The 12,042-nt window shown below is 35.4% G+C and overlaps 2 protein-coding genes across 2 annotated transcripts; one reads left to right on the top strand and one right to left on the bottom strand.

Annotated features, from left to right (window-relative positions):
- Positions 1–739: 739 nt before the first annotated feature.
- LOC131935775 (alpha-N-acetylgalactosamine-specific lectin-like) lies at positions 740–2,230 on the bottom strand. The gene is made up of 2 exons (XM_059292421.1): positions 2,135–2,230; positions 740–1,246 (listed from the first exon to the last, which is right to left on the bottom strand). Exons 1-2 carry the CDS (start codon positions 2,178–2,180, stop codon positions 828–830), a joined length of 465 nt encoding a protein of 154 aa, XP_059148404.1. The 5' UTR covers positions 2,181–2,230; the 3' UTR covers positions 740–827.
- Positions 2,231–10,625: 8,395 nt separating this feature from the next.
- LOC131935782 (perlucin-like protein) lies at positions 10,626–11,506 on the top strand. Its single transcript, XM_059292429.1, has 2 exons — positions 10,626–10,705; positions 10,980–11,506. Exons 1-2 carry the CDS (start codon positions 10,660–10,662, stop codon positions 11,417–11,419), a joined length of 486 nt encoding a protein of 161 aa, XP_059148412.1. The 5' UTR covers positions 10,626–10,659; the 3' UTR covers positions 11,420–11,506.
- The last annotated feature ends 536 nt before the right edge of the window (positions 11,507–12,042 follow it).

The raw sequence follows: 12,042 nt of genomic DNA, 5'->3' as shown, positions 1-12,042 counted from the left end.
TACCTTTGTGTTTGGGCAGTTTGTTTAGTGTTATCTCTTCTGTCTTTGTGTTTGGGCAGTTTGTTTAGTGTTATCTCTTCTGTCTTTGTTTTTGGGCAGTTTGTTTAGTGTTATCTCTTCTGCCTTTGTGTTTGGGCAGTTAGTTTAGTGTTATCTCTTCTGTCTTTGTGTTTAAGCAGTTTGTTTAGTGTTATCTCTTCTGCCTTTGTGTTTGGGCAGTTTGTTTAGTGTTATCTCTTCTGTCTTTGTGTTTGAGCAGTTTGTTTAGTGTTATCGCCACGTCTACGTCAAAGGTCTCGTTTCTGGTCACTATTTGGGCTCTAGGGTCTTTTTTATTGTCTGAATGGCGGGGCAGTCTAGATAGATGTGGGATTCTGATTCTAAATAGTTTTGTCTGCATAATGTGCATTTCCTTTGTGGGTGGTGTCCTATGGGTGGCGAGTTGTAGATTTGTAGATAAGTCTATAGGCAATTTTCTTTGGCTTTGGGTGTGATTGTTTGTAGGTTGAGGTTTCTAAAGGTGTCTGTAGTGTTTATTAGTGCCTAAGTTTTACACCATTTTATTCTATCGTGTATTACCAAGTACAAACAACTGCCACTCTTGTTGATGTGTGTTGTGTTAAAATAAAGATTGACAGAACATAAACTCAAAATCAAATAAAATCATCTTAACAAAAACATACAAAAACAAAAACAGAACAATTATAAGTCATCAAAACTAAAATGAAACATCATCACGAACAGTTCTGGAAGCTTTATAATCAATGTTTAATTTGAACTTTTATTGATTGACACCAAGTCATATTTCATAGGTCAAACACATATTCCTACCTATCTACTTCACACAAGAACTTATAATTTCTGGTCGGTTCAAAAAACACATCATTCATTTGGTAGCCGAAATCTGAATGAATGGTTAGGTAATCTTCACGACCTTGGTAGTTGTCCGGTCCTCCACCATACCAGTCAAAAAATGTGACAGGTTGCTTACTGGTCTGAAACACCCAATAGCCCTCCATGTTCACGTCATTTCCAGATAGCAGCAGACCTTCGGTTTTTGCACTCCTGGCCAGGGTCTGCACAAACCTGAATTCAGCTTCGTTGTTGATTTCTGCCAGGTACCAGCCACAAGACGAACATACTTTTTCAGCTTGTTCCGCGTCTTTGTAGTAGAAGGAGGATTGATAATACCGGTGTTGGTTGTAATCAATAGGGGGGTCAAATATTTCACAGACATCATAAGCAACTGTGGAAAAATAATACAAATTATAGTAAAAACTATTACAACGAAAAATGAAGAAAAAAAAGAAGAAAAAACGGTAATGTTTTAACAGACTTAAACAAGTTAATTAAAAAGTCTAGTGACAATTTTAGCGCAAATTCCTTATGTACGCGTCATCACGTTCAATAGATGCGTCATCACGTTCCATGGTTGCGCCATCACGTTCAGTAGGCGCGCAATGGTTTTTAGTCATATAACTCTATTGTTTTTTAAAAAATGTGAAAAAATGATTAGGCCTAGCGAAACAAATCCTTGTAATTGTAACTCCAGTATCACTCTCATATAAATTATAAATAAATTAATAGGGTACAAAAATAACGTTTGAATTAATAAGTAAATAAGTATAAAAAAATCCTTTCGAACTTCAGCGCTTTGCGCTAAAAACCTACAAGACGCTCAGTTTAAATTAAAACTAGGCCTACAAGACGCTCATTTTAAAATATATTTAAAAAATTTTTGTGACCGAACGAAAGGATATTTTTGAAAACTTTCTTCGGCAATATTGGTTTAAATTATGGCAGAAATCGATTGGTAAATGTTTCAATTCGCTAAGTGGTCTGGTTGCCGAGATGTGGAGCAAAAACCGCATTTGCTCGAGGTTTTTTGGCTTTTCCGGGAAATCCAGGAAGGAATTCCGGGGAATTTTTTCATCCACGGAACTTGCTTAACATATTTGCTTTTGGAACTAGTCCTCGATATTGCTTCGTTGAGGAGGAGATACGACTCAAAGCTGCGGACACACATCCATCCATCCAGAAATGACGGGTTAATAAACGCAATTCTCCAGAATGGAAATTGCGCTAAAAATTACGCCGGAGAAGGTCCTAAAACATTACGACATTTGGAACTTACCAACACCGGAGAAGACGTGAAGCAACAAAGCGATGAACAGCAACATGTTGGTAGAATCTCTTCAGGAACAGCCGAGAGGGTATATCCTATAGGCTGTGTGGGCCGAGTTTTATAGTATTGTCGTACAAATATGAGTTTTTATCGTGAGTTTTTTATGTTTCTGTGGTTCTGAAAATATTTTTTCTTATATAAAAATAGTAGCCGAAGTCAATGGCGTTGCCTATATGGAGTTATTAATATATGGGTGAAAAATGAAATACAAATGTTTTAGTTGGAGCCATCTAGACAAGACTAATTACATATAAAGTAAAAGATATAAATGGGATGACGGTTTTTCAGTTCTATACAAGGGCCAAAATAGTCCGTAACGCGTTTTCACCTATTATCAGTAGCGTAGCCAGGATCGTCTCATGGGGGGGGGGGGGTGGTTCAGTATATAACCCGTGGACAAACTTTCGATTTTTACCCCCCCCCCTTTAAACTTTTGATTTGCAACCCCCCTCAAACTTTATATATATACCGAGGGGTCTATGGGGAGGGGGGGGGGGTTATGGCCCCCTAAAGTCCTGTCTACGCCACTGCCTATTATATCGAGTTTTGCAAACCACTGTTGAAGGATTAAGCAAATACATGCGGGTACGGAAAATGTTCTTAAATTGCCCGCAGAAGATCAAAGTGATCTTAAAATTAAACTTTTTGTATAATACTGTTAAGCTACTATGCAAACACGAATTTTTTTTTATTATTGAAAAAAATTAATTGTTACGTGTAAAAGATTCTACGCGTGTTGAGATTTTGATAAACAAGTACGGGTTATTGTTAGGTGTATCCTAATGGCTGTGTTTGACATGTTGCTATATTTAACGCATCTTGCAGTTGCTTTCAAAATTAAATTAATTTAGAGACACTCACAAGCATACATTAATTCAGGGACCCCATAAGCATAAATTAATCAAGGACTCCCAAATATACATTAATTAAAAACCCAAAAAGCATACATTAATTCAAGACCCTATAAGCATATATCACATCTGAGACCCTACAAGGATACATTAATAAAGAGATCGTACAAGCATACATTAATTCAGGGACCCCCCAAACATACATTAATTCAGAACCCTCCAAGCATATATCAATTCAGGGACCCTACAAGCATACATTAATTCCGAATCCTAAAAGCATACATTAATTAAGGGATTGTACAAACATACATTCGTCAGGTACCCCCAAACATACATTAATTCAAAACCCTACAAGAATACATTAATTTAGGGACACTATAAGCATCCATTAATTCAGGGACCCTACAAGCACATAATACCATAACAACCACCATCGCTGTATTCTACGTTTAGGCCTACAACAATGACGTAATTAATCGTTTTCGCTTTTATGTAGCCTACACTCATAGGTTGATGTCGTGTTTACACAAGATTTAAAATAATGCTTTTGCTTGTGTTTAGTTCTTGTCAACATAGAATTTGAAAGCGATACACTTATTTGTAAAGGCAGCTTTTGTGTCATTTTATTACTTTTATTATCAAAACGAAAGTCCTAAAATAAGGGTTTGTATGCTGGCAACATTGGGTCGAGTAATTCTCGATTTTGTGTTTCTTTCGGTCTGAATAATGAGCAATGCTTCTGTCAGTATAAGCGTATACAAGAGAGAGATTAGCCAATTCACACTATTCTCTAATATGGAGATAGGGTAAAAGTGATAAAATTGGGAGCGAGAGAGTAGCAGTAAGAAATTCTACTTACAACTCTGCACACCGTACTAAAATAAACGCGGACGGCGGAAAAAATGGTCAATATTGCTACGCAGAGTAGCCAGCCCTGACGCTAAGTGGCGACACGTACATACACACACACACACAAGTCAAACAGAACACCACAACACCTTAGAAACGCACCAACGCCTCAAATTGTCTCACCAATCCCCCCCCCTCAGATGTTCTCGCCCTCACGACCAAACCCCTACAACCCCCATGTCCCTATTGGTGTCAAATTTTGTGTATTGTTTAATTACACAGCTTATAAATGTAAGCCTTGCCGTGGGAAGAAATGACTACACTATCTACCGTTCCCTAGAGTACAGCGCAATATGCTGGCATTTTTCAGTCTTATACATTTTATTATATAATCACAAAATGCGAGTACAATCACTTGAAAAGCTATCCAGTAAATTGTACACCGCAATATGATGGCATTTTCAGATATTACGCAATTTATTTGATTTAAAATACACACACGATCTCTTAAACATACTACTTAATAAATATCAGCACACATGTTTGTTTACAAATAGATCTAGAAATACAGTTAAAGTTCTTGTAGGATGTACTCCAGGTGGACTCGTTTCCTACATCTCAGATGTCTATGGAGGCTCAGCATCATATAGACAATTAGTCGAGAGAAGTAGAATTATTGATCTGTGTGAATCAGGGGACTCTATAATGGCAGACAAAGGTTTCAATGTTCAGGATTTATTTGCTAGGAAAGATGTAACTTTAAATATTCCAAGATTCTTTAAAAAAAAAAAAGGCTTCACCCACTAACTGTTATTCGAGATAGGTTCTTTTCAAGCAAAAGGGTTCATGTTGAAAGGATTATTGGCATGGCAATTGTTTACAAAATTTGTAAATAGCCTTTAAATTCAACAGAAAGTAGACTAGCTACTCAAATACTTAAGGTATGGTTTTTTTATGTAACTTCAGGAAGAATATTGTACTTTCCAATGCTTAAACTTAAATTTGTATTTTGTAAAGAACTGCTGTATTATATTAATGAACTACGGTCTCTAATTGCTAGTTTTTATGATTGCATCTGAAATTGTTAGGCGAAAATAGCCTGCATTCCAAATTTCAGATCTCTAGAGCAATCAGAAGTGGGCTAATTTTCGATATCAATTTTAACAACAAACATCCAAACAACCAAACAAACAAACAAATAAACGCGAAGCTGAGTTAAGAAAAACGTGTTAAAAAAACAGGGGATGGGAACTCGGGATATAGACAGGCATTTTAATCCATTTTAAATACTTAAACTTTTTAAATAGAATAAAATCTCGCAGAAAAAAGAATTGCACACCAGTGAACGCCAAATAAAATGTGTATAATAGTGCGCAATATTATTATTACTTTATAAATTTATATGCGTTTTATGAGAAATTTGAAACAGCGTAAATTACTACTTCCGGTCAACGGAAATTACTCAAAATAAGATAGAAGGTAGAGAATTAGATTTTTTACTTACATGTGAAATTTTATTTATCTATCTGAAACAGTACTCAAGTTATAGGCTTTTGAAAAATTCAACGTAAAAGAAGTACCACTTCTGGTTATCGGAAATCGCTCAAAAGTTGATACGGATCTACGATTTTGATAAAATACTTATATATGAAATTTAATCAACCTCGGTGTAACGGTACTCAAGTTATCATGTTGACAGACAGAAACACAGAAATACGGACACAATTCCAAAACTATGTTTTTCGACTCAGGTATGTGTAAAACGTCGAAATTTGTAAAAATCTCGATTTCGATTTTTTGCACGATTACAAACTTCTTCTTTACTCCGTAGACGAGAAAGTAAAAAGAGGAGAACGCTTTTAATAATTACTTAATCCAAAACGATGATGGCTGACATAATTTATTTCACTTCCTTCAGCCAACAGAGCATAAATATAAATTTCTCCACAACCAGCACTTCTACTTCTAAAAACGACTATACATCCTAAACCTCACCACAACTTCAACCACATACATAAACAAAAATAAAAACATAAACCATACATTAGCATCGAGACGGAAAAGGACGCTCTACATTGTAGGTCTTGATGTTGTCTTCTTGTGATGAAACAGATTGCAGATAGTGACGTAACACAACATGATTGAACATAAAAATGTACATCGATAATACAACAGAAAAAGAATATCAAGAAAAATTATAAAAACAAAAGCATGATCAGCTTAAAATGTTTAATCTACCATAGTGACAAGCTATTTCTCTAGGTCAGACAAATATTCAGACCAATTGCTCAGCCACATTTTTCACACATGAACTTGTAACCACCACGGTTTTGATCAAACATGTCATTCATCCTGAAGCTGTAATCGCGGTGGAGTGTTAAGTAATCATTTCCACCATTCCAGTTGTCCGGGTTACTTCCCCACCAGTCAAAAAACTTGACCGGCTCTTTGCTGAACTGGTAGATCCACGTACCCTCAAGTGCTTGGTCAGTTCCAGAAATCAGCAGGCCTGGAGGGTTATCTTACTTGACCAGGTCCTGGACAAACTTGTATTCGGCTGCGTCGTTGACCTCCACCAAATACATGCCGTAGGACAAACACACCTTTTCAGCATGTTCGGGATCCAGGTATTGAAACTTGGAGAGATAATATTTGTGTCCGTTGTAGGTTTCAGGGGGAGAAAACAGGTCACCGATTGGTGTTGGGTATCCATAGTTACAACTTGTAACTGTAGAGAAATAGTAAAATTATGGTTAATAATTTTAAGATTCTTCCGGGATTTTATTCGTAAATCATTAATAAAACAGATGGTCTGTCTACTATAGTGCAAAACTTGTAATTCGTAAACTTTACGACATATGGAACATATCAAAGCCGGAGAAGACCCTAAAACATTACATTTATAACTTGCCAAAGCCTTAGAAGGCCCTAAAACGTTACATTTATAACTTACCAAAGCCGTAGAAGACCCTAAAACATTACATTTATAACTTACCAAAGCTGTAGAAGGCCCTAAAACATTATATTTATAACTTACCAAAGCCGGAGAAGGTCCTAAAACATTACATTTATAACTTGCCAAAGCCTTAGAAGGCTCTAAAATATTACGACATTTATAACTTACCAACGCCGGAGAAGGCCCTAAAACATTACGACATATGGAATTTACCAAAGCCGGAGAAGGCCCTAAAACATTACGACATATGGAATTTACCAAAGCCGGAGAAGGTCCTAAAACATTACGACATATGGAATTTACCAAAGCCGGAGAAGGTCCTAAAACATTACGACATTTATAACTTACCAAACCAGGAGAATGCCCTAAAACATTACGACATCTGGAACTTACTAAAGCTGGAAAAGGCCCTAAAACATTACGACATGTGGAACTTACCAAAGCCGGAGAAGACGTGAAGCAACAGAGCGATGAACAGCAATATGTTGGTCGAATCTCTTCAGGAACAGCCGAGAGGGTGTATCCTAATGGCTGTAAGGGCCGTTTTTTATAGTAATGTAGCAAATTAGCTATGAATTATGCGTACAATTAACATGTGCACCCGGTGTTTATCACTTAGACTATCAATTGTGATAAACAAAATCCAAAAGGGAATGTACCAGACTAGTCTGATCAGAACAATTTTAACCATAGACAATTTAACATACGTGGCAAGCAACATTTTATCATTAGAGAGTAAACTATTTGAAATCACTTTTAACAACGCTAATATTACATATGTTTAAAGTAAAATATCACTTCAGGTAACTGGAAATCAATCAAACGTTACACAAGTTATCGATATTCGTACCCTATTTATATAAGCCCTTACCCATCTTTTCCCCACAACCCAATGCTTTATGCAAATGGAAGTGGCTGCAATTCATCGCTACTACATCAAAAGGAATGAGTAATAATTTAGTGTAGGGAAGCAAGTCCCTTATTAGCGTCCCAATAATTGCTTAACGCTGGATACGTATAGGCCAAACGTTATCAACAGTTATAGCATAGAGGATAATTTACCAAATATCTGTAATATGTGTCATAAATATTGATTATATCTTACCTAACCAAGCGTTATATTTACTACATATTGGTCAAACATTGGTTATTTTGACGTTGATATCTTTGTGGTGTTATTTTTAAATAGGGATTTTGTGGTAGATTTTAAAATTATTAAGACTAATTCTAACAACCAGCAAATAATGCTGAAAAGAAATGAAATTTTTAACAAAATGATCAAGTTATCAAAAATTTAAAACATTGCCTTGTTTGAACCGATTGTGTAGTCAGGTGCTACCAAATGTTGCGTTGACTCATCCCGAAGTTATGTCTCAAGGTCACATATGACTAACACGTTATCTCTTCTTGGCTGGGTAGACCGATGAGCTTAGCATAGGGGTAAGCTTTTCACACAACAACCTTCAAAACATAGCCATTAAACTGTGAGATGGTCTGCTATCTTTAGCATCAGAGTTAACGTGTGGGTAGTATCGTTAACATCAGTGGTAACTGAGACAGTACATGGTGTTCTCTGGTCACTGAGACAGTACATGGTGTTCTCTGGTCACTGAGACAGTACATGGTGTTCTCTGGTCACTGAGACATGGTGTTCTCTGGTCACCGAGACAGTACATGGTGTTCTCTGGTCACTGAGACAGTACATGGTGTTCTCTGGTCACTGGGACAGTACATGGTGTTCTTTGGTCACTGAGACAGTACATGGTGTTCTATTCTCACTGAGACTTGCAGCTAGTGGTAAATGTAGCCCTACTTGTTTTATTGCTACAGCTAGTGGTAAAGGCAGACCAAAAAGTTCCACATGGTACATGTTGTGTGGGAGTTGCTTATATCGTTTCATTGTTGTTCAAAATATATTCTGCATACTAATGTTAAGTTCTAAAAGGCGACTCTTATCTGATTCATCCTTACAATTGTAATTTCTCAACCGTGAAGATACGCGGGATTCTAAATGAAATACGTGCTACACAAGGGATTCACTGTAATATTTTTGCTTAGCGAAAAACATGTAGCGTGTTCGTATATGTGATTTGAAGAATATGATATACAATCAGAAACCTTCGTATAAGATCAAATACTTATATACGAAATTTCACCCACCCAACTGAAATGCTTCTCATGTTATACAGAAAAAGAGTAAAATACCACTTCCGGTAACTGGAAGTCAATCAAAAGTCACTCAAGTTATCGGATATTTGTGCTACTTTTCTATAAGCCCACACTCATCTCCTCCAGACAAACCAAACCGTCAAATTTCTTTTTTTTTTAAATTGCAGGCTCGATTTTTCGCGAGTTTCTAAGGCCCCTCTCAAATCTCTACAGAACAACAAATCACAAAATAATTAAGTATTTAAATTATCTTGTTTAAAAACATTATTTTAAAAACATTTAAAATAATTAAAACACAGACCAGTTCTAACCAACAATTAATTTTTTAGTGAAATACTGAAAAGACATTAAAGTTTCAACAAAATATTTATGTCATCTCTAGACTACTAAAACTTAGGTTTGTTTACATGTTTGAATATTTATTTGTTTTTTGTTTGTCTGATTGACTACTGGAGAAAATCTGATCTATGTGTAAGGCTGTAAAATAGTATGCAGGTAGAGAACACGTTTTGTTTTCAGACAGACTGTTAATCACAAATTTATTTTAAGATGTTAATTAATTTATTGATTTATTAATTGGTAGATTAACCACATTAAATTTAATTTTTTCAAATAATGGCTTTACCTTGACTGAATAGTGACGTCACATGTTTTGTTTACTTTTTAGTACAATAAAAATGGCGACTTCTATCATAGACTTTGTGGTCCATTCAAAAGTTTAACGCGTTCTAAAGCTAATTTTCTGTCGGCCATAACTTTAACATCAGTGTTCAACTGTGGATATTATCTTTAACATCAGTGTTAAAATGTGGATAGTATTTTTAACATCAGTCTTAAATTGAGGATAGTATCTTTAACATCAGTGTTAAATTGTGGATAGTATCTTTAATATCATTGTTAAAATGTTGATAGTATCTTTAACATCAGTGTTAAAATGTAGATATCATCTATAACATCAGTGTTAAATTGTGGATAGTATCTTTAACATCAGTGTTAAACTGTGGGTAGTATCTCTAAAATAGTGGCATTTTTATGCTTGTAATATTCTATGATAGAACTATTAATGAATTTTTTTTATTGTTTTAGTTTTGGTAGGTTTCAAGATAAATGTTCTTAAGCTTTTAATATTAACAAAATATACTTTTCAAATTTAATATTTTCAGATTAACGAAAAACACAACTTCTCCGTTAAATATTTTGTACAATATACTGAAAATGATTATTGTTTGTCAAGTACTACAGTGTCCAAATGCTATTTTATCTTTACAGCAATAATATAGTTTACAATTAACTTGAATGTGTAAGTGAAAACATTTTGGAATTCGTTGATCAAGCCTTTATACTAAATACTTTAAGAAACCGCTTCTTGGCCATTCTGTTAGATTTTATATGGTTAAAGTATTTTCCTTGGCCATCATGTTAATTTTGTTCGATTAAACCTTTTTCTCTTGGCCAAGCAATCTGTTACCTATACGATAGACTGATTTTTAAAGTGTTTCAGTTTTAGTTTAGACACAATGAGAAACCAGCGGTTGCACACGTTAATTGTATGAATAATTCATACTTAATTTGCTACAACGCTATAAAACCCAGCCCTCACAGCCTTTAGGATACACCCTCTCGGCTGTTCCTGAAGAGATTCGACCAACATGCTGCTGTTCACCGCTCTGTTGCTTCACGCCATCTCCGGCTTCGGTAAGTTCCACATGTCGTAATGTTTAAGGGCTTTCTCCAGCTTTGGTAAGTTTCACATGTCGTAATGTTTTAGCGCCTTCTCCGTACTACTACTAGATCACGGAGTCAATTATATCAGCCCTTAATTACTCCAAAGTAAAATTTTGCTTTTAATTTTTCAAAATTAAAATAGATTTTTGTAATTACAAATTATATTTTAATGTGTCCTTATACGCCTCTATGTTTCTTGTATTACTTTATATGCTATTCGATATGTGATCCCCTACTTTTACAGTTTCTGGTTGTGACTATGGATACTCAACTCCAATCGGTGATCTGTTTGACCCCCCTGCAACTTACAACGGACACTCGTATTACCTCTCCAAGTCTTTCTACTTAAACGCTGACCAAGCTCAAAGTGTTTGTTTGTCCTACGGCATGTACTTGGTGGAGGTCAACGACGCAGGCGAATACAAGTTTGTCCAGGACCTTGCCAGAAAAGCTAACCCTGAAGGTCTGCTGATTTCTGGAACTGACATGGCCCAGGAAGGTAAATGGACCTTCCAGTTCAGTAAGGAACCGGTCAAGTTTTTCGACTGGTATAAAGGAAACCCTGACAACTATGGCGGTGGAGAAGATTATCTAACCCTGTATCGGCCCTACAACTACCAAATGAATGATGTCTTTTATGGTAATCGCGGTGGTTATAAATTCTTGTGTGAAAAATGTGGGTGATCAAAACACATGTTGGTCAAAGGACATGGTGGATCAAGATAGATGAAATAAAACATGTTATCCATCATAGGCTCTGATTAAAAAAATGATTTTAAAACATATCTCCGATTTTTATTTGACGTTTTTTTTTTAAAATTTAAAATGTTTACGTTGACGATTTTTAAAATAGTTTTCTTAATGTTTATGATAAGAGTTTTAAAGTTTTATTGAACACGTGTTACTGTTGATAAAATATTTTTGTGACACAATCTTAAAAATAAACGTTACTCCACAGTCTAATTGGTATAGTAAGTATGGTTAGTAACGGTTTGGCTGAAAATGTCGGCGGGCTTTTTAAAAATTAACATTATAGGAAATAAAAACACGTTATAGTAAAATATGTAGGGATTTATCTTTTTCTCATCAGCTTTTTTAAGGAGCAGAAAAATTACTATCACGAAATTTGTGATTGAACTCTGTATTGTTCCTTAAATTGTGCTCTGAATTTTATCACGAATAGACCACTCTAATTCTGGTATATCTAAAACAACGAACAAGAAAAAAAAAACGATAATCTACACGTTTTTATACAGTAGGTAAAGAAAAAAGAAGCTCTAAACAGAACAGCCAACGATAGTTAGAAA

The sequence above is a fragment of the Physella acuta genome, unplaced genomic scaffold (assembly GCF_028476545.2).
Source record: "Physella acuta isolate Inbredline_101_S28 unplaced genomic scaffold, ASM2847654v3 ptg000158l, whole genome shotgun sequence".
Classification (NCBI taxonomy): Eukaryota; Metazoa; Mollusca; class Gastropoda; family Physidae; genus Physella; species Physella acuta.
Note: the sequence above shows the minus strand (reverse complement) of the source record. Positions and strands in the feature narration are given on the sequence as shown.

Excerpts from the sequence above, each read along its gene's own strand:
- LOC131935782 (XM_059292429.1), top strand. The coding sequence starts at position 10,660 with ATGCTGCTGTTCACCGCTCTGTTGCTTCACGCCATCTCCGGCTTCG. Across the intron at positions 10,706-10,979 it reads TCACGCCATCTCCGGCTTCG|TTTCTGGTTGTGACTATGGA; the intron begins GTAAGTTCCACA and ends CTACTTTTACAG.
- LOC131935775 (XM_059292421.1), bottom strand. The coding sequence starts at position 2,180 with ATGTTGCTGTTCATCGCTTTGTTGCTTCACGTCTTCTCCGGTGTTG. Across the intron at positions 1,247-2,134 it reads TCACGTCTTCTCCGGTGTTG|TTGCTTATGATGTCTGTGAA; the intron begins GTAAGTTCCAAA and ends ATTTTTCCACAG.